The following is an 18,783-nucleotide window of genomic DNA, read 5'->3' on the forward strand; positions in this document are numbered from 1 at the left end:
ACTCTTCGCAGGAAAGTTTAACGGGGAAAAAAAGGAGGCCGGCGAGTAACAACGAGACGTATCTGATGGAGAAATTGGAGCACGTCCGTTCGACGATAATCCGAGTCGTCTCGGAGGGTTTCAAGGATCCGAAGATACCGACTTGGTGGACCTCGTTCAAGGAGGGGACGTTCAAGGACTTTTTATCCCAGTATAAGAAGGAGGTGAATTTTTGAAATTTGAAATTCGAAAATCGTATTTGTTCGTCGTATGCGTTTGAGAAAAGGGAAATTGTTCTCCAGGATCCGAGGGCGCTCGCTCACTTGGTGGTGAAAAAGGTGTCGGATATAGCCAGAAACGTTCTGAATTCCAGCGGGAATACCGAGTAAGCTCCCTTCCTCCGTTAGCAATTCGAGGAATTTGTTTATCGCAACTTTGCCTCCCGTTTATTAGAAAAGTTTCTTTCAGAAACTGTTCTTGGTGCGTCACGTTCCCCCTGGAAATTTTAAATTCCCAACTGGTCAACCATCAACTCTACGGGAAGCTGCTCTGCCAGTTGACTCGGCTCAACGTTTCGGAGATTCACGACATTTTGACGCGCGACTTCTATTGGAATAAAACCTCGAGCATGGTAAAGTCGATCGAATAAAAAATTACGCTTCTTGATTGCGCGTTAATCTCGAAATTCGTCTCGAAATCCAGGTAAAGAATTACAAGTATTTAAGCGTGGAACGAACGAGAGACGAGTTCGTGACAACGTTGGAGGCAACGTTTCATTACGTAGCCGACATAATGGTGAATTTCGAGAACGAGACCTACAGAGGGAAGATGAAGGAATGCTTTGAGAAATTCGTGGGGAAACCTGCCTACTCCAGACCCGGCCTGTAAGTGTAATCTTAAGTCTTAATCCTTTGAAGAAAGCACGAATAAAAAAGGAATTTTTGTATATCGATCAAGATATATAACAGTGATACTCGGCGTGTTGGACTCTCTGCGGAAGAATCCGTTCATCCTGGACACGGGGCGGAATCACAAGAACATGGACGCGTTGTCGAGGGCGGCGGAGATGTACGTCCCGATCTGGAAGCCGGTACGCGAGGTGGTGAAGGCGTCGGACGCGGATGGCTTCGAGGCGTTTTTGCCGGGTGCCATGATCAACGCGAACTCGGTGCTGAACGACAGGAACGATTCCCTGTGCCGCACGAAGGCCGAGTGTCGGAACGGGACGGTTCTCTACAACTACCTGAGCTCGAGGAAAGCGGGGAAAGCGTTCAAGTACGACGCGTCGAGCAACCGTTCCCTGATGGAGATCGCCGATCGATTGTCCAAGAGCTTGGATCTGGAGCGGATCGATAGCGAGTCGAGGAAATGGCGGATGGACGCCTCGTGGAATTTAACTTGGCTGAGGGAGATCCTTGCCCACTTGTCGATCGTTATCGGGGAGAGCGGCAATCTTCTCGACGTCGCCAGTAAAGTAGACTTCCAAGACGTCTCGGACGTCCTAGGAGTTCCCGATATCGTCGACGGTGTGGTTAATATCCTGAAGGATAAGACGGTGGACAAGCTTTTCGATGGGTAAGAATGGATCTCGATCGGACGAACGAGATTAGAGAACGAGACGTCGAGTGACCCGAGTTGTCACGCGGACCTTGCTCTCTTCTTCGTTTTCCTGCATGCTGGAAACTGGACTCTCTCTCTCTATATATATATATATATATGTGTGTGTGGATGTGTAATATATAATTCTCTTCTGCTTTTTTTCTTTTCTTTTTCCTTTAGAATGAAGGAAATAGTGGAAGATATTAAACCGTTCGTCGAAGATCGAAACGCGTTGAACGATATTTATCGGATAATCGTCGCTCTAGAATCGATGGACATCTTCAAGAATTTGGGATTACTCGAAATGAAATGTATGATTTCACGCCTCACGTGTTTCCTCCGGAACGAAACCTCCCGCGACGTATATCATATTCGATATTTTTATTTTCAGACGTTATCAGAGACATGTTCGACAACTGGGACGTGGTGAAATCGTATCTGGTGGATAAGATTGGAATTTCCAACGACGTGGCGGTGATGCTGAGCCAGGCCAAGATAGACATGATTTCCGTTTTCATGAAAGAAAGAAGGGTTCTCGGTTTCAAGGAGATCATTTGCTCGCCGAAAAAACTCGACGACATATTAAATTTCATCGATGACCGCATCACCGCCGAGGAGGTGAGCGCCGCGCTCTGCCAGCTCGAGGATTCGCAAACGAAGAACGTGACCACGACGTTGATCAAGAATTTAAATTTTCAAGACGTGTTCAAAACTGTGAGTAATCCGCATTTCGAAATATCTTTCGATCCGAAATTTTCTTTCCACCTTTCCAGCTGATGAGCGCCAACGTGAAAAGTATATTGGCCAACGCAAATTTGACGGAAGCTGAGGGGAAAATGGTGTTGGATAATCTCGGTGTAGCGGCCGAGTTGCTGCCATTCTTCAAGGACAAACTTTCCTCCCAAATGCCTGCGGCGGAGGAAACAGACGCAGGGGAGGCGGATCGAACGGTCTCCAGTGAGTTGTGCAAAATTCAAGAACGAAATTAGCGCATTACTTTTTAACGAATATTCAAACTCGATCCCCGCAGCCTCCAAGTTCCTTCAAGATTCGAGTAAGATGCTGTGCGGACAAGCGATGGTCTCCGATAACGGTGATTTGTACAAGATTATTTCAAGGATCGAGGACAACAGCAAGGAGTTCGATAAAGCTGAACTCGATTCCTTGCCCAGTACGTGATGACGTAACAAAAATAAAAAAGCAACACGGTTAATTTCTCAAAACTTCTCGTTCAAATTTCAATTTTGCTTCTCAGCCGATTTTTGCAGAAACACTTACAAGGGTATAGTAGCCATGGGAGGTGGAAAGATCATATGGTCGTACGTGAAACCTTTGCTGCGCGGTCGAATCCTTTACGCTCCCAATACGACGGTGATCAACGGTGTGATGAAATTGGCGAACGAAACGTTCGTGGAGATGGAGCAATTCGGCGCGTTGATGGGCAATTTCGAGAAAACCTTGACCTCGTTGGCCAATCTATCCGACATGAGCGACAATCTGAGGGAGCTTCAAGACATAATGTCCTCGGATATTATAAAGATCGCGATCAAGTCGTACGGTGGAAGTAATTTCGAAGGTGCTCGATGAACACGTTTTCCTATATTTTCTTTTTTTTTCCCCTCGAAAATATTTCGAAATACGAATCCCGTTTCCAGGAGATTTTACCGACATGAATCTGAGCGAGATTTCGTGGCGACTGAAAAGGTCGAAGCGTTTGATAACTATGGTCGGCATGTTGAACGATTTGTTGGAGTGCGTGCTGGTGGATCGAATAAGAGGATTTCGGTCGGAGGAGGAGATGGAAGCGGAAGCACGGATCCTGATGGAGACGCGGGAATTTTTAGCCGGTGTTGTCTTTTTGGATAAACCCTCGAAGAGGTCCACCAGATCTCTGGACCGTGAACTGCCGGAGAACGTGGTGTACAAAATTCGGATGGACGTGGATTACGTGCAGTCTACCAAAAGGTTAAAAAATCAATTTTGGACACCCGGGCCTGAGAGCAGTTTCATAGAGAATTTGAGATATTTGCGGGGATTCGTGCAGCTTCAGGATTCCATCGATCGGGCAATCGTGAGAACGAAAACGCGGAAGGATCAGAATTGGAAGACTGTGACGCAACAGATGCCGTATCCCTGCTGGAAAGACGTGCCGTGAGTGACGATCATTGTCCCCCCCCCCATTTTCTTTTTTTCTCATTTTCTCTTTCTTCACCCAATAAATAAATTTCTAATCGACGGAATAATTTTCACTGGATGATTTCGATCGTCAGTTTTCAAACAACCCTCTACGAGTCTCAGGGTATTCAGGTGGGTTTTTTCTTCGCGCTGATGATGTGCGTCGGAGCAGCTGTGAGGCACATAGTTTGGGAAAAGGAATCTCAAAACGCGATGGTGATGAGCGTGATGGGATTGAAACCTTGGAGGAACACCGTTGCCTGGTCCATCACCACGTTCGTAGAACTGTTGATCGTCATGTTCTCCATAACAACGATCCTGCTAGCGGGGAAAATCCTACCGAAATCCGATCCCTCGTTATTCCTCATCATGATAATCGACTACGCCTTCTCCATCGTGACTTTTTGGTAAGTACTTACATTCGTATTATCATTAATTTCTCGGCTTGTTATTATAACTCGTTCGTCTCTATCGAGATATTTCGAAATTTACGAATATTTTCAGCTACATGATCTCGACGATGTGCAGCTCGGCGAGCCTGGCTGCGATCACCACCGTGGTTATGTTCTTGCTGACGTTCATGCCATACGTCATTGTCATCGCTATGGAGGCCGTTATTGGTCTCGGTTATAAGCTTCTCATCGTAAGTTATCATCACCCAGCGTTGCAACAGCATTTTCGTGACAAATAACACGGCTCGCGGTATGCGCCACCGCGTTAGGCGCGCCTCCCCATAAAACCGCCATTTTCTCTAATGTTATGTTAATGCCTTCCACTCCCCTCCCTCGTACAGCAAAGCAAAGCAAACGATTTATCAAACGCTCTCTTTTCTTCCCTCCTCAGTGTCTCAGCATGTCGACCAGCTTTTGTTACGGTTGCTTGTACGCGGCCAGGAAGGAGGTTCAAGGCGTTGGGCTAACTTGGTCCGCGATGTGGGAGGAATCCAGCCCGGGCGATTCCATGTCTTTGGGTTTGATCCTGTTGACGATAGCCTTCGACGGTTTCCTTTACGCCGTTATCGGCTACCTCATCGCAAGATACACGAATTCAGGTAGAAAAACTTGAAAACTCCAAAAAAACGAACCCGCTTACCCCCTCTCGCCACCCAGGGGCGTCGTCAACTTTTTACGAAACTCTGTAGAGTTGATTTTTCAATTCCAAAAGTTTGGTGGAGGTTATCGAGAGCTTAAAGAATCTTTTTACGATTTTTACTCCTCGTTCTCTGACGTTTTATTTTCTATTTTTTTTTTCTTCTTCTTCCTCCTATTCTTCTTCTTATCGCATTCGAAAAATTCGCTCGATTCTTCGTACGCGAAGATTATCATTAATTTTATTCAACTGTTTTATTTCAACGAAGATCTCAACTGGAATACTGGGGATCTGTGGTGCAGGTGATGTCACGGATTTATCTCGAGTGTCTCTATGCTATTTGTGTCACACTTTTTATCGTCACACTTTGTTGTCAATAACTGAGAGAGGAACGCATGGATGATGTCAAAGTGAAAAAAAATAAAAATTCGGATCATCTTGGCATCATGCATCCGTGTTCCACGACGAAGGAAAGAATTCGTTCACCCGCAAACATATACAAACAAACAAACACACACACACATACATCTTGTCGCGAATTTTCACAATGTCACTTGAAAATCTTTCTCTTTCCTCTTTAATCACCACGATCGATGATGAAAAAAAAGAAAGGAACGCCAGCAGGGCGTTGATGATGAAAAGAAAACTGGGATGAAAGAGAGAGAGAGAGAAAAAGAGGAAGACTGTGCCCCTCCCTCGATTGAAAGAAGTCGACCGAAAGTCGGCGTGTTTCTTCGGAAAAAAAAGAACAGAACGGACGAGCATTGGCGGAAAAAAAATTTTCCAGGCAGGGGATTTCACGATTTGAGGTCCCGTAGCTTATGGTGGGCCAACACACGTTCTCTCTATGGCAGGCCTGGCTACCTCGCCTTCGTCAACAACCTCTATTTCACTAACGACGTTCTCCACCCTTCAGCCACTTACCAAGGTATCGCACTAGCTCGCTCTTCCGCTCTTTGCACGATATTTCCGCTTCTTCTCCCCCTTCTCCAGCTTCCGCCGTTTCTAACGCGCGCTCTCTTTTTTTTTTTTTCTTTATCTCCGCTTTTCCTCAAATGCGCCGCCCAAATATTCGGATACGAATATTTCAATCGTTACTTTTACTTAGCCCGCCCTCCATTTTCTTCGAAATCCTCGAAATGTCTCGACGAATTTTGAAAAAGAAAAGAAAAAGAAAATTGGAAAAGCTTAATACAATCTGCGCCAAGAGAATTCTGTTTCGTAAAATTTGCACTTTTACGGGGGAAGAGAATATCCGAATATTTGGATTGCGCCAAATATGCAAATGACTGGTTGTTGCTACACTTCCACGAGAATGGAGATTTGCGAATGCTTAATTTATTCGATGTTACAGTCGTGGACGGATCCATGGGCACGACTGGCTGTGTTTCTTCTCGATAGTTTGCCCGTGCACGTGTTTTGCTTGAGTTTCACGACGCGAGCCACGTCAGATCGGATGCACCAGATATCGAACATTTTGCGTTTTGCACGCGATATCTCTCCTTTATGTACATAAATATATATATATATCTTCGGTTCGACAGATGGTTACACTACCGATGCTGCATGTGATGCATGTGAATTATATAAAATTTGCTTTTTTCTCTTCCGATTATCCTCTTCGAGAGAAAGAAAGTATGTGAAAAGAAAGAAAAGAGAAAAATCACATCCAAGTATACCTGCTTCTTTTTTCAATATCTCAATATCTCAATATCTCCCGCTTTCTCGAGAATTAGACAAAGCTGTAAAAAAATGGTAAGAGCTTGCTTCGCGAAACTATCGGTTACCTTGTTAAAAACACGTGCAACTTTTTTCCACGGTTTTTGGAATGGGATACAGACGAAGAGAGCAACGCCACCAGTTTGACGGTGAACGAGAAACAGACGGGAGTGAGATTCGACGGCGTGAGGAAGATATTCAACACCGATCAGGGCGAGATCGTCGCCGTGGACGACTTTACTCTGAAACTCAGCGAGGGGGAAGTGACCAGCCTCCTTGGGAGAAACGGCGCTGGAAAAACTACCATCATGTACGTTTCTTCCTTAATATATATTTAAATCGTTAACGACAAGAGTGGAGATTTTCTGCTGTTCAAGTTCCTTTTTTTCTAACTTCGATCGATCCTTTAGAGATCCATTGTTTTCGCGCGTTTCAGCAAGATGCTGACGGGGATGCTGGCTCCGACCACCGGCGAGATATGTTTGAACGGCGAGGAGGGTTGCAAGCCCGACATAGGGGTGTGCCCCCAGGATAACGTGCTGATAGGCACCCTGACACCCAGGGAACACCTCCTCTTCTACGCGAAACTGAAACGGTCCAAGGAAGAGTACGCGAACGTGCAACGAAACGTGGACGAGTGAGTGGAACGAACGAGGGAAAAATATCAATCTCGATGGAAAATTCGAACAGGAGATATGATCGTTTCGCAGGATGCTGACGTCTCTGGAGCTTGGCAGCCAGGAACACGAGCCGGTGTATAGACTCTCAGGCGGCACAAAGAGGCGGCTTTGCGTGGCTTTGGCGTTTCTAGGCTCGCCAAAGCTGGTGATCTTGGACGAGCCAGGCGCCGGAGTGGATCCAGCCGCGAGGCGTAGAATTTGGCGCCTAATCGATCAACACAGGACAGGGAGGACCGTCATCCTGTCTACCCATCACCTCGACGAGGCCGACACACTCAGTGACACGGTGGTCGTGATGCACAAAGGAAAGATACTCTGCACGGGATCACCCTTGTCTTTGAAGATGATGCACGGCCGTGGATACAGACTACTCGTCTCGTTCCCCGCCGATCGTGACGAGAACACGGATTCGATCGGGGGGAGGAAGAGAGCCGAGACGGTGAGAAGCGTGGTCGAGGAGGTGGTGGCCAACGCTGTGATCAACGAGCTCTCGGCTACGGAGATGGCGGTCACTCTGCCCTTCCAAGGGAAGAACGGTGTAAACAACAAGTGGGTCGTGAAACGAAACGATATTATTTCGACGTCTTTGTGTAAATTGTGTAAATCGTTATGCTTATATTTCAGTATCGCGCAAGCCGCCAAGGTGTTGGAAGATAGTCGAAAGATCTTGGGTTATTCTCACTTCTCGTTGGAGTGCGACACGTTGGAAAGGGTGTTTCTCGATCTTTGCTCCAGAGCGGAGAGCGGCTCTTCTATCGTAAGAGCCAGCCAGGATAGCGTTATCAGTATAGATAACAATAGCGGTGCGTAGAATATAGTTCGTTTTAATGAATCGGTGATAATTTAATTCAATTATGGGCGGGGATAATTTAACACTCGATAGGTTTAACGGTGGCGAAGGAGGACGTTGATTTAATCCATAACGAATCCACCACGAACCCCACCCCAATTAGGCAGATGAAAGCCTTGCTGAAGAAACGAATATGGCACTTCAAAAAGGATTGGTTGACATTCTTGGCCGGCCTTCTCTTGCCGACCATGTTCGTCGCGGTTGCTATGGGATTCTCTTTGATCAGGCCACCCTCCGAGGACGAACCACCACTGGTTCTCACTCCAAAGTTATACGACACTCATTCCACGTATTTCTATAGGTGATTAAACCGCCGTTGTCAACGATCCGTCCAATTAATTCGTAATGTTAATTAATATCGTCCATTTTCTAGCATCGATAATGGCGTCGATTCGTTTTTGCAACGCGTGTCACTTCAACTCCACAATCGATTCGGGGACGATTATGCAGGGGCGTGGCAAACGTTGCCCAACGTATGATTTTTCTTTTTTTTTTTTTATTGAAAAATTACGAGAAGAAAACGAAGTAAAGAGAGTACATTTCGAATATGTTTGGTTCAGGACACGGGTACTTGCGAATGCGAGGATGGCCAACAGGTTTGCCACGGTTTGTCCAAAGCCGTTGAAGGTCTCCTCCAAGTATTACCCGGCAGACCTACCCTGGATTGGATAGTATCGACTCACCAAGAATACATAGAGAAAAGGTGGCAAAGATAAAGGAAAAAAAAAATAAAAAATTCGAATTTATTTGAATTTCAAATTTATTAAATCGCGATACCGATCGACAGATACGGAGGATGGTCACTGTTTCACGCCGACGACGAGCCACTCTTCGTTGTCTGGTACAACAACAAAGGTCATCACGCGCTTCCGTCTTACTTAAGCGCCTTGAACGAGGCAATCCTAAGGGCGTCAGGTGTCCACGGTCATCTAACGACCTTGAATCATCCCTTGAAGCTGTCCAGCGATCAACTAAATCGAACGACCCTGTAAGCTGCAATTTCCATTAATTCGCTACATTAAAGAGGGAGAGAGAGAAATAACGCATGAATATTCAAAAACGCCTACCGTTATATTTTGATTAACCGAATTCAATTAAGGTCAAGGATTAGCATACAAGGTTGATCTTACCGTGTCGACAAAATGAAGCGAAAAATGCGAATAATAAAACGCCGCGTGTTCCGTTTACTTTTAATTAACGCCCTCGACGCCCATACACGGTCATATCTCCAACCAGGATTCCCAACCAGGTTTCACGGTTCATTATTTCCATCCCGTTTCTCGCCTCTCCGTTAATCCTCTTTAACGATTTCGACGTGAATTCGATCGTTAACGACATTTCCATATTTCGATTCAGATTGCAGCACGTGGCCGACGTCGGAGTCGCCCTCGTGCTCTTGATCGCTTTCAACCTGGTCGCCGCCCAAGGCTCAAAAGAGCTGGTGAGAGAAAGATTGTCCGAGGAAAAGAGAATTCTTTTCTTGGCCGGCGTCCATCCCGTCACGTACTGGATCACCGCCTTAATTTGGGACTTTCTCGTAAGCGAAACTATTACCACGAGAGAAGAGAATCGAATCGAATCGGAATTTCTTCTTCTTCTTCTTCCAGGTGTTCGGATGCTCCATCGCTTTGGCCGCGTTCGTCTTCGAGATCTTTGGCCTGTCCGCGTACGTCGCCAGGGACAATTTGTCAGGCATCTGTTTATTGCTGTTCCTGTTCGCGTAAGTTTTTTCGCGAAATCTTTCTCCTTCGTTTCATTTTGATCGATGATAAAAAAATAAATGTTAAAGGTGGGCGGCGATACCGTTCTCCCATTTAGCCGAGAAGGTGTTCGACGACTCGAGCATGTCGAACATGGTCCTGTTCTGCGTTAACACGTTCATAGGCGTGGCATCCCTCGCCACTATCCTCGTACTCGACATCCTAGGAAGGACGAAAACCGCGGAGGACGCGCGAGAAATTTTGCACTACCTGCTGCTCGTGTTCCCCCAGTACGCGTTGGGCGACGCCCTCGTGCAAATATCGCGCAACGACATCACTGCCCAACTGTTGGAGAAGTTCCACATGGACACTTACCAGTCGCCCCTCGGCTGGCAACTGTTGGGCCTGCACTACGTTTTCCTCGCGACGATCGGCGCCGTGCTGTTCGCCGCCAACCTGGCGATCGAGTGCCGCCTCGTCCCGAGTTTCAGCAGGCAGAGGTGCCCTTACGAGGCGTCGCACGAGGAGGACGACGACGTGTCCAAGGAGAGGATGAGGGTGGAGGGTGGGATGTCGGACGACGCGTTGCAGACGGTGAAACTGCGCAAGGAGTACAGCAGCGTTTACGGGACGAACGTGGCCGTGCAGAACTTGAGCATCGGCGTCGAGGCGGGCAAATGTTTCGGCCTGTTGGGGACGAACGGTGCAGGGAAGAGCACCACGTTCCGGATGTTGACCACGGAGATCATACCTACGGCGGGCAGGATAATTGTGAGGGGAAAGGAGATCGGTTCCGGACCACTGTGCAACGGCGAGGTCGGTTATTGCCCTCAGAGCGACGGCATCGACGGTTTCCTCAGCCCGCATCAGTGTCTGACGATTCACGGAGAAGTTTGCGGCTTGAGCAACGTCCCCAAGGTGACACTTGATTTATGCTCCAACTTTCGCTACCCCCTCCTCTCTCCTTCCTTCCACACTTTTCTTCGAGACCTTTGAAACAACTACCTCTCCTCCCCTTCCCACGCGCCTCTCGTGCGGATTGCGTTTTTAATTATTTCTCGTCCCGAGTTTCTTTTTTTTTTTTCCCCCGAAAGCGGAGGCAAATTTATCGCGTTCTTTCTTCTTTCTTTTTCCCTCCCTCCCCATTTACTTGTTTATTTTGTTTTCTTATTTTTATAAAGACAAACAATTACACAACTTCCTCTTCCAACAGTTCCTTCGTCATATATATATATATGTATATATCTCTTGACAAGAATTTAATATTACCCGGTGAAAAATTGTTTGTTTCAGGCGGTCGAGTCGGCGCTGAAGAGACTCGATCTTCTGAAATACGCGCACAAGAGAGTGAGCAGTCTCAGCGGAGGTAATAAAAGGAAGCTATGCACCGCCTTGAGCGTAATGGCGCCGGTACCCGTGGTTCTTATGGACGAGCCAACGAGGTATTTCGTAAAACGGTCTATTAAGGAGCACCTTTCTTTCTTTCTTTCTTTCTTTCTTCTTTTTTCTTTCTTTTTAAACGAGAAATATGCGCATTTTTCTTATGCTTGTTCGTACGAATAGCGGTATGGATCCTGCCACCAAAGATCTCGTCACCAAAACGATCAAGCATCTGACGAGGAACCAGACTTGCGTGATTCTAACGTCGCACAGCGTGGCTGATTGCGAGAACGTGTGCAACAGGGTCGGTATTCTTGCCAAGGCTGGCCTCCGGTGTATCGGTACGCCGCAACACTTGAAACACAAGTGAGTGTCCTTCGAATCGTTGCTCGCCTCTGTCTTCAACCAACCAATCGATTTAAAAGTTCGATTTAAAAATTCGATATTTAACACCCTATTAACGAAACGAAACGTTCGATTATTCCCGGCGAATATGCGGGCCTCCCTCCTTTATACGCCCCGGACAGGATTAATTTCGAACATTTTAAACGATGTTGTTTCAACTAATGGATCGTTCGTGTTGATTTCATCCCCAGCTTCCCGACAAAATTCGACGATTTATTTGCCGCCCCCTTCCCCTTCGATTGATTTTTAATTTCATCCCGTCATTTTCCGCGAAACGATCCAATTCCCACCGTGGGGAATTTCATTAAATTTCATTTCCAATTCGAACGAGAGGAAGGAGATTACGTTCCGGATACTCCGCCATATTGCCAAAGTTGCGCGATCGAGGCGCCTCCTCCCTCTCCCTTCCCATCTCCACAACCTCCTTTTCGGGAAATATAAATTTAAATCGCCGCAAGTATTCGGCCGTTGCCAAGTCTCCGACTCGTTCGAGCAGAATCTACACCACGATTCTACGCACTCCTCGACGGATGAACCATCTCGATCGAACGTTTCCAAGAAGAACGAGTGATCTCTCGTTTTTCTTTTCGCCAAATAAACAACGTTTCTCCTTTGCATGAAATCTCATTCGGATTCATCAATCGTTACTCGTTCGTTTTCGCGACGTTTCGACGAATATTTTTCCACGCTCACTGAAAATTCAACGTACGTTTAATTAACGCGATTAATCGGGCATCGAGAGAGACAGAGAAGCATATAATATCGGATCGGTTTGTCATTTTCGTCAAATCCTTTGATCGATTCTCTCTTTCTCCGGTGATGTCGTGTGTAAATTTACGGAGAAATAGGGGCCACTTGCCGCGGGATAATAATTAATCCGCCCTTTCCCACGGTACATAATTCATCGACACGCGTGTTGTGATAAATGAACGAGAATAAACGGTTTTTCCAACTCGAGACGGAATAAACGTTCGTTGCTTTCCGGGTTTATTTTCATTTTACTCGATCAACCATCGTTCCGTTTCTCCCTCAGAATTTCTATCTCAGCCGAAGGACACTTTTACGACGATCGTTCATCATGCAATTCTGTTGATAGATTCGGCGAAGGTTACGTGGCGTTCCTACGATTCAGGCAGCCAATCCCGGCCACGGATCTGAGGAAAGCCGTGCGGAACTACTTGCCGCAGGCTGTGGTCTCCTCGAGGCAGGGCAGCGCGGCTCGTCTCCTCATACCTCGAAGCCAGGACATGCCCGTGAGCGCCAGCTTTAATAAGCTGAAGCTGTTGGCCGACGAGCTGAAAGCCACGGACTACACGCTCACTCAAAGTTCGCTGGATCAGGCACGTATCGTAAAAGTTGCAACCGCGTCTCCATCACATAGTTTTACTCTTCGAGAAATTACGTTTCGCTTCTTCCTTAAACTCGAGACGAAAGGGGAACACGTGAATAGCTCGAAATTGTACAGGATTTTCAATACCTTCGATTACTCGAAAAAGTTCCAGTTTATCGAATTTTATCGAGGGAAACATATCTTCGATAAGTAAAAGAATTTCGTAAAAATTTTATTTACGAATACGGTTCTCTCAGGTTAATTTACAAGTTAGACGAAGCCAAGTTTCCAACTTTAAATATAAACGAACGGGCGATGATCGACCTGATATTTTGGCGCGCCAACTGTTACAAGCGTTATCCCGCACGATGGAACAGAATTATCAGAGGTTTGCGAAACGGTTTGCTCGAATCGAACGCGAAATCGATAAAGTTCCGGGTGACTGTCTCTCCTACGTACAACAGTGTCGAGCGGATGATGTACAGTCGATGCACGTTGCTGCCAGGCCGTTCGATCAAGGACGATCCTCGTTTACGTCTCACCTACCTCGAGGAATATTAATGGATTTGCCTTACACTCGCATTTGCGTACAATCTCTCTACCTCCGTGTGGTTTCCAATCTTCTCAGCCTCGCTCTTACGTAAGCTCGACTAAATGCTTTCCGATTCGCCCTATCGTTCCACGCGCGTTTCAAAACTTCTCCTTAATTGATTACGTCCTGAAAGATTCACTTTCCACCCTAGATCTAAATCTCTAGAAGAATTTTAATGCCCCGACCGAATGTGCCTTTCGCTCTATCCATCCTTTCCTTTCCTTCTTTTTCCCTCCGCGCAGGAATTTCTCATTTAATATAATCGATAATCCTCTCGAACGAACAATCGATCCGCGTTTGTCTCGTCCTTCGACGCGAGGATCAAATCCTCGCTTCTCACCTTCCATTCCTCATTTTCCGAGAGATTACCTAAACACTCACTGTGAAACGCAATTAGAAGGGGAAAAAGAAGACTCCCCCTCCTTCGGTTTCTATTTCATAGAAGGACAGAGCGAGATTTTCGAGGCGGCGCGAGCATTCGTTAATAAAGGCGCGCAGTTTGAACGCTAATTAAAAAAGTTTCGCGTTGATTAAACACCGTTTAGAAATTTATATCCTTCGGAGGAGTCCTTTGTTCCATCGAAATTAAATTCCTATATTCTCTTTGAAATTTTCGAGGCCCCCTTTTGACTTCTAGTTTCTTGATTCCACCACACGAAGCGAGAGAGAAAGAGAAAGAGAAAGAGGGTTTATTTTTCACCGGTCGGGGAATGGCGCGCGACGTTTAAATAATTCATAGGCGAGCGATCGCGAGGTTGGTGATGGAATAAGCGCGGGATTGGCGAGAAACCGTTCAATGGAATCACGTTCGCATCGTTTGTCCGCGTCCCGTCTCTCTTAACGGAGATAAGATTCCGGGGATCGTCCGGGCTGTGACAGGATTTGTTGATCCGGTTACGTTTACCCGTACACAAAGCCTGGAGATTAACTCCGGAGGAGGAGCGGTCTAAGACGCGCTCCCCTTGATAACTTTAATTTCGAGCACCTTCAGTCTTTGTTCTATCATCGCGATGCATGCGTAAACGGAGGAAAATGCGTGTATACAGAATTTATATCTGAAGAATAATTGTTCTTTCTTTGAGAAGAATTTATCGAAATTCTTTAACTTAGTTTCGTCATTCCTTTTCTATCTTCTTGTCAATGTCTGATACCAGAGGCATTTCAATTTCTTATGCACACCTGTACGTGTTTCGTTTAATTTTAGCATTCACTAAAGGATTCTTTCCTTTCTTTCGTTTCCTTTGGATCCTCGATTAAACGAAGCGGTTATTTTTTCTTTCGATTAATCGTCGTCTCATTGAGAGAGAAGGAAACGCGAGTGCGTGTCCGAGCGTGCGATATCGATTCTCTTCGAATCGAATTAAACGTTTACTTTGACAGAGTTTCGAGACGGGGAGAGGGGGCGTGATTAAAATAAAGCGATGATTTCGTGATCAAAGAGTGCGGAGCGATCGGATAAAAGCTAAATACAATTTATCCTATGATAACGCGGGAATATTAATTAAGCTCGGAACAATAGCGGACAGTTGAGAAATTATGAAAATAGGTGAATAATCGGGGGAGGCGATCGTGTATTATTTCTATACCGTTGCGTCCGGCTGCTTCGTTATTTATTCTTGCTTGTTATTGCTTCGCCTCTGATCTCGCTCGATTCACCCACCGGTTATTATTACGCGCCCCCTCTCCTCGTCCCCGCAAAATCGAGGGAGGCAAAGGTTGAAACGAAAGTAGAAGGAAATTCGAGATCGACGCAAAATTTCGAGAAGCCTCCTCTCGTTTTCTCTTCGTTGCGTGAAATAATTGCAACAGCTTTGTAACAGCGCGAATCACGGGGGCCGATCTCCATGAGATCGGTCGAGATAGATTGTAAAAGTGCAGCCGGGCTTCCTCTTTCACTCATTTTTCAACGTTCGTGGGTGACGTTCGTTCCTCGAGAGAGATTCGGAACGAATTTTTCTCCTTGTTGAAGGGAGGGACGAAATTGAAAAGGAATCTCTTTCGTGGGAATCCCTTCTCCTTGGAATGGAGTCGAGGAAATTCGTGTAGCCTGGTAGAATCGCGTACTCGAAGGTGATCCAACGATCGGCAATTTAATCGTCGACGGCACGGAAAGTGAGCGTGTTTTCGAAAGAAGAGGAAACGGCATAATTTTTATTTAGCTGAAATTATATCTTGTCAAAGTTGCGTGCGCGCTTTTTAACGCTTCGAGATTTAAATTAAATTAAATTAAATTAAATTAAATTAACCGCTTTCTCATTTCGAATTCAATCAAATATTATGTATTCCATATGTATATTTCGAAACAATTTTTCTTCCAAACAATTTCCTATGGGATAATTTTTAATCGAAAAGGCGGAGGACGCGTTGCAATTGGCGCGATAAAGAAACGAGGAATCGATGGTGTCAAGTGTCCTTCCCCTTTTCCCACCGATGGAATTTTTCCGGCCAAGCGCAACCTGTAACGCAAGATAAACCCGGCCGCAAACGAGTCGAACTCGAGACGCGGTTTTTCGCTCGTCCAGGGTGAGCTTGTATGTAAACCGCGAAACTCGCCTCGTTCCGTGAGAGTTTCGATGATTTTTACGGTTCCGAAGGGGAAAGCGAGCCGTCCTTCCTCCTCCTCTTCGCTTTTATTCTTCCTCGTTCGTGCATTGGATCGAAGATCGCGACGGTATTAGACGATACTCCACGACGAAAGTTTGACAGCGTTGGATAGATCCGATTCTCTAAAAATTCTATTCCGATAAATGGATCCGCGATGACTCATCGCGGTGGAAAAATAGAATTGTCGCGTGTTCGTGGAATAACTTTTGTTATCGATCTTACTAATTTTCTTTTTTCTTTCAAACGAACGCAAAAATTAATATGAACGATTGATTGAAATTAAACGGAGCTATGAAATATTAATCGCTTCGTCTATTTAAATTGCCTAATGAATAAGGGTCTCGATCGATATTTTCGTATATCAAACTTTTCCGTTTGTCTTTGGAATCGATTCTCTGAAAAATTAGAATTATGGATTACACTCCCTCTATAATATTTTGCGTAAATTTTTTTTTACTTTTTCTCGAGGAATTTTACGAATTTTCGATCAAATTAATCGAGCGTTTTTCTTTTCTTTTAATTTTACAGGTACTGGTGAATTTTTCAGAGGAGGCGGAAAACGAAAGCGATGGACAGATGTACGCGCAAAGCGGTAGCAACAACGTCTCGAACGTTCATTCGAGCATGGACACCATCCATATGGAAACGTTCTGATCCTCGATTTTATTAACTCTGAGATGTTTATCACACTTGTTTACACCGATTTTAAATCTTTTACTTAATACGTGTTTTCCACGTGCGTCTCTTATATATTATATCCACGGAACGCTCTTATCGACGCATACATCATAGAGATTTCTGCGATAGCTTTAATTTTTTTCGTTCGCGTTGTAACGCGCTCTACGCTGTTGGACGCGCGATAAGAGCTTTGGACGCAAGGTGTCGGCATCAACGACAACAAGTGCTCACAGATTAATTTAGTTTATTGATCTATGTATAAATCGCGATCGATATATTTTTATACCGCGTATGATGATAATTTTTCGTTCGTTTTTACAATGATATTCCCCTCCCTCCTCCCCCCCTCCCCAGATATTCGTTCGAAACGCGTGAAATTTTATTACTCCCGCGTTACGTGTTACGATCAATCGATATTGCACGCGTAATAATATTATTTTGCAGGCCGTTAATTGATCGCCGCTCGCGCGATAATAGTTGGCGTTAATTTTAACCTACGTAATTGTGTACATTGTCTTTTTCGATCGAAAACAACGGGCATGCGACATAGATAAAACTGCTTATTCCATCCATCGAGATAATGTTGGATCGCGTTGCATAAAGCTGGGAAATTAGGTCAACCTATACCTAAAATTTTCCACAATAACCACCGGGCGATAAGTAGAGAGAATATTCGATTTCTCGTGACACGTGAATTCGTCGATTAATTATGCGTAGATAATAAATATTACACACGCACGCATACACACACACACACACACACACACACAATGTTTATAAGATTTTACTATTTTACACGTCATTCAAGATGTACGAGTATAGAGTTCCTTATTAAACGAATTTCGAAACAAACTTTTTATTATTCAAATCTTTACAAAAATCTTCTCGATATCTAATCTAGGAAAGGAAGAGAGAATGAAGGAAAGAAAAAAGAAAGAAAGAAAAAGGGAGATTAGAACGTTAAATAACAAAACGATATCGCGTCGAGTGTAATTGATACGCGTTTTACTCTCGAATAAAAACAACATAGTACAGTATGTATACAGTCCTCGATACAGTCTCTCTCGATAAACGCGCTATAGTATGGTATATAACATAGTAGAAAATAAAAAAAGGAGAAGGAAAAAAAAAAAGTAAAAATGCGTGTAAAAACGGATAACTCTAGAAACGAAGCAATGTCGTAACGATTACGTTAGCTCGAGTATTTATCGATTACGCCAGTGAGAACTGGTACGCGCAGGTATGATTCGCGTTTTATATCGCGCGAAACAAAATTCTCCGCTCGAGATAGGCGGCGATTACGCATCCTTATCGCGGTCATATCTGCCCCGTAATTGATCGAGCCGTGGATATCCTTTTATCGCGGGCTCGTAACCGTAGAATCGCCGTGAAATTCGAGCATGTCAAATCGTCGAAACGCGTGCAACGTAACGAGAGCGAGACCGAGAGAGAGAGAGAGAAGCTTTGTACATATATATATACATATATATATATATATATATAAAAAAAAGAAAGAAATATCTTTGACAATCGCAAACGACGCGTTTCATTGACGAGAATCCTAAATCCCTTTCATCCCTTTCGAATTACACGCTCGTTGATGGACCTGCAACACTGTCTGTCCACGCGTCTCTCTGAAACGAAACGTTGACGTTGTCGAGAGATGGAGCGCGCGTTGCGAAATGCACGGAATACTACATCGCCCGTCACGAATTTTCTTCCCGTGTCCCAGACTCGATTCGATTCGCGCTCCAACTCCCTCCCTTCCCCCCCGCGTCGACGAAATTTTCGCCAGTGTCAGCGAAACCGTCGGAAATGATCCGGGGCAAGGGAGGAAATATTTGGCTGTATCCGGCCGGTGATTCCAACCGCACACGGTCTGTTTCGATTCGTCGACCTCTCATCTTTTTTTTCGAACCGCTTCGAAACAGAGGAGAGACGCGCTCTCGCTCTTGCGCACTCATTCGATCGTTTTCAACTGCGACAGATATATCGCCAGCTAA

At 45.3% G+C, this 18,783-nt stretch overlaps 1 protein-coding gene across 4 annotated transcripts in view; it reads left to right on the forward strand.

The window, feature by feature from the left end:
- Positions 1-17,921, forward strand: part of LOC410829 — a 29,904-nt gene extending 11,983 nt beyond the window's left edge. For 3 of the 4 annotated variants that reach the window (XM_026446474.1, XM_026446476.1, XM_026446475.1), the window contains exons 20-49: positions 12-203; positions 282-364; positions 448-610; positions 682-863; positions 937-1,554; positions 1,759-1,889; positions 1,970-2,292; positions 2,352-2,535; positions 2,609-2,749; positions 2,834-3,154; positions 3,234-3,729; positions 3,849-4,160; positions 4,258-4,396; positions 4,597-4,804; positions 5,630-5,770; positions 6,682-6,871; positions 6,998-7,198; positions 7,272-7,790; positions 7,866-8,044; positions 8,125-8,392; positions 8,465-8,564; positions 8,652-8,794; positions 8,879-9,079; positions 9,448-9,628; positions 9,699-9,811; positions 9,881-10,709; positions 11,085-11,233; positions 11,355-11,537; positions 12,673-12,916; positions 16,631-17,921. In XM_026446474.1, coding sequence (XP_026302259.1) covers positions 12-203; positions 282-364; positions 448-610; positions 682-863; positions 937-1,554; positions 1,759-1,889; positions 1,970-2,292; positions 2,352-2,535; positions 2,609-2,749; positions 2,834-3,154; positions 3,234-3,729; positions 3,849-4,160; positions 4,258-4,396; positions 4,597-4,804; positions 5,630-5,770; positions 6,682-6,871; positions 6,998-7,198; positions 7,272-7,790; positions 7,866-8,044; positions 8,125-8,392; positions 8,465-8,564; positions 8,652-8,794; positions 8,879-9,079; positions 9,448-9,628; positions 9,699-9,811; positions 9,881-10,709; positions 11,085-11,233; positions 11,355-11,537; positions 12,673-12,916; positions 16,631-16,756 — 7,260 coding nt within the window. In that variant the 3' untranslated portion in view covers positions 16,757-17,921. The remainder of the gene's footprint in view (positions 1-11; positions 204-281; positions 365-447; positions 611-681; positions 864-936; positions 1,555-1,758; positions 1,890-1,969; positions 2,293-2,351; positions 2,536-2,608; positions 2,750-2,833; positions 3,155-3,233; positions 3,730-3,848; positions 4,161-4,257; positions 4,397-4,596; positions 4,805-5,629; positions 5,771-6,681; positions 6,872-6,997; positions 7,199-7,271; positions 7,791-7,865; positions 8,045-8,124; positions 8,393-8,464; positions 8,565-8,651; positions 8,795-8,878; positions 9,080-9,447; positions 9,629-9,698; positions 9,812-9,880; positions 10,710-11,084; positions 11,234-11,354; positions 11,538-12,672; positions 12,917-16,630) is intronic. The other variant, XM_026446477.1, reaches the window with a different exon arrangement.
- The last annotated feature ends 862 nt before the right edge of the window (positions 17,922-18,783 follow it).

This window comes from Apis mellifera, linkage group LG2 (genome assembly GCF_003254395.2).
Source record: "Apis mellifera strain DH4 linkage group LG2, Amel_HAv3.1, whole genome shotgun sequence".
Classification (NCBI taxonomy): domain Eukaryota; kingdom Metazoa; phylum Arthropoda; class Insecta; order Hymenoptera; family Apidae; genus Apis; species Apis mellifera.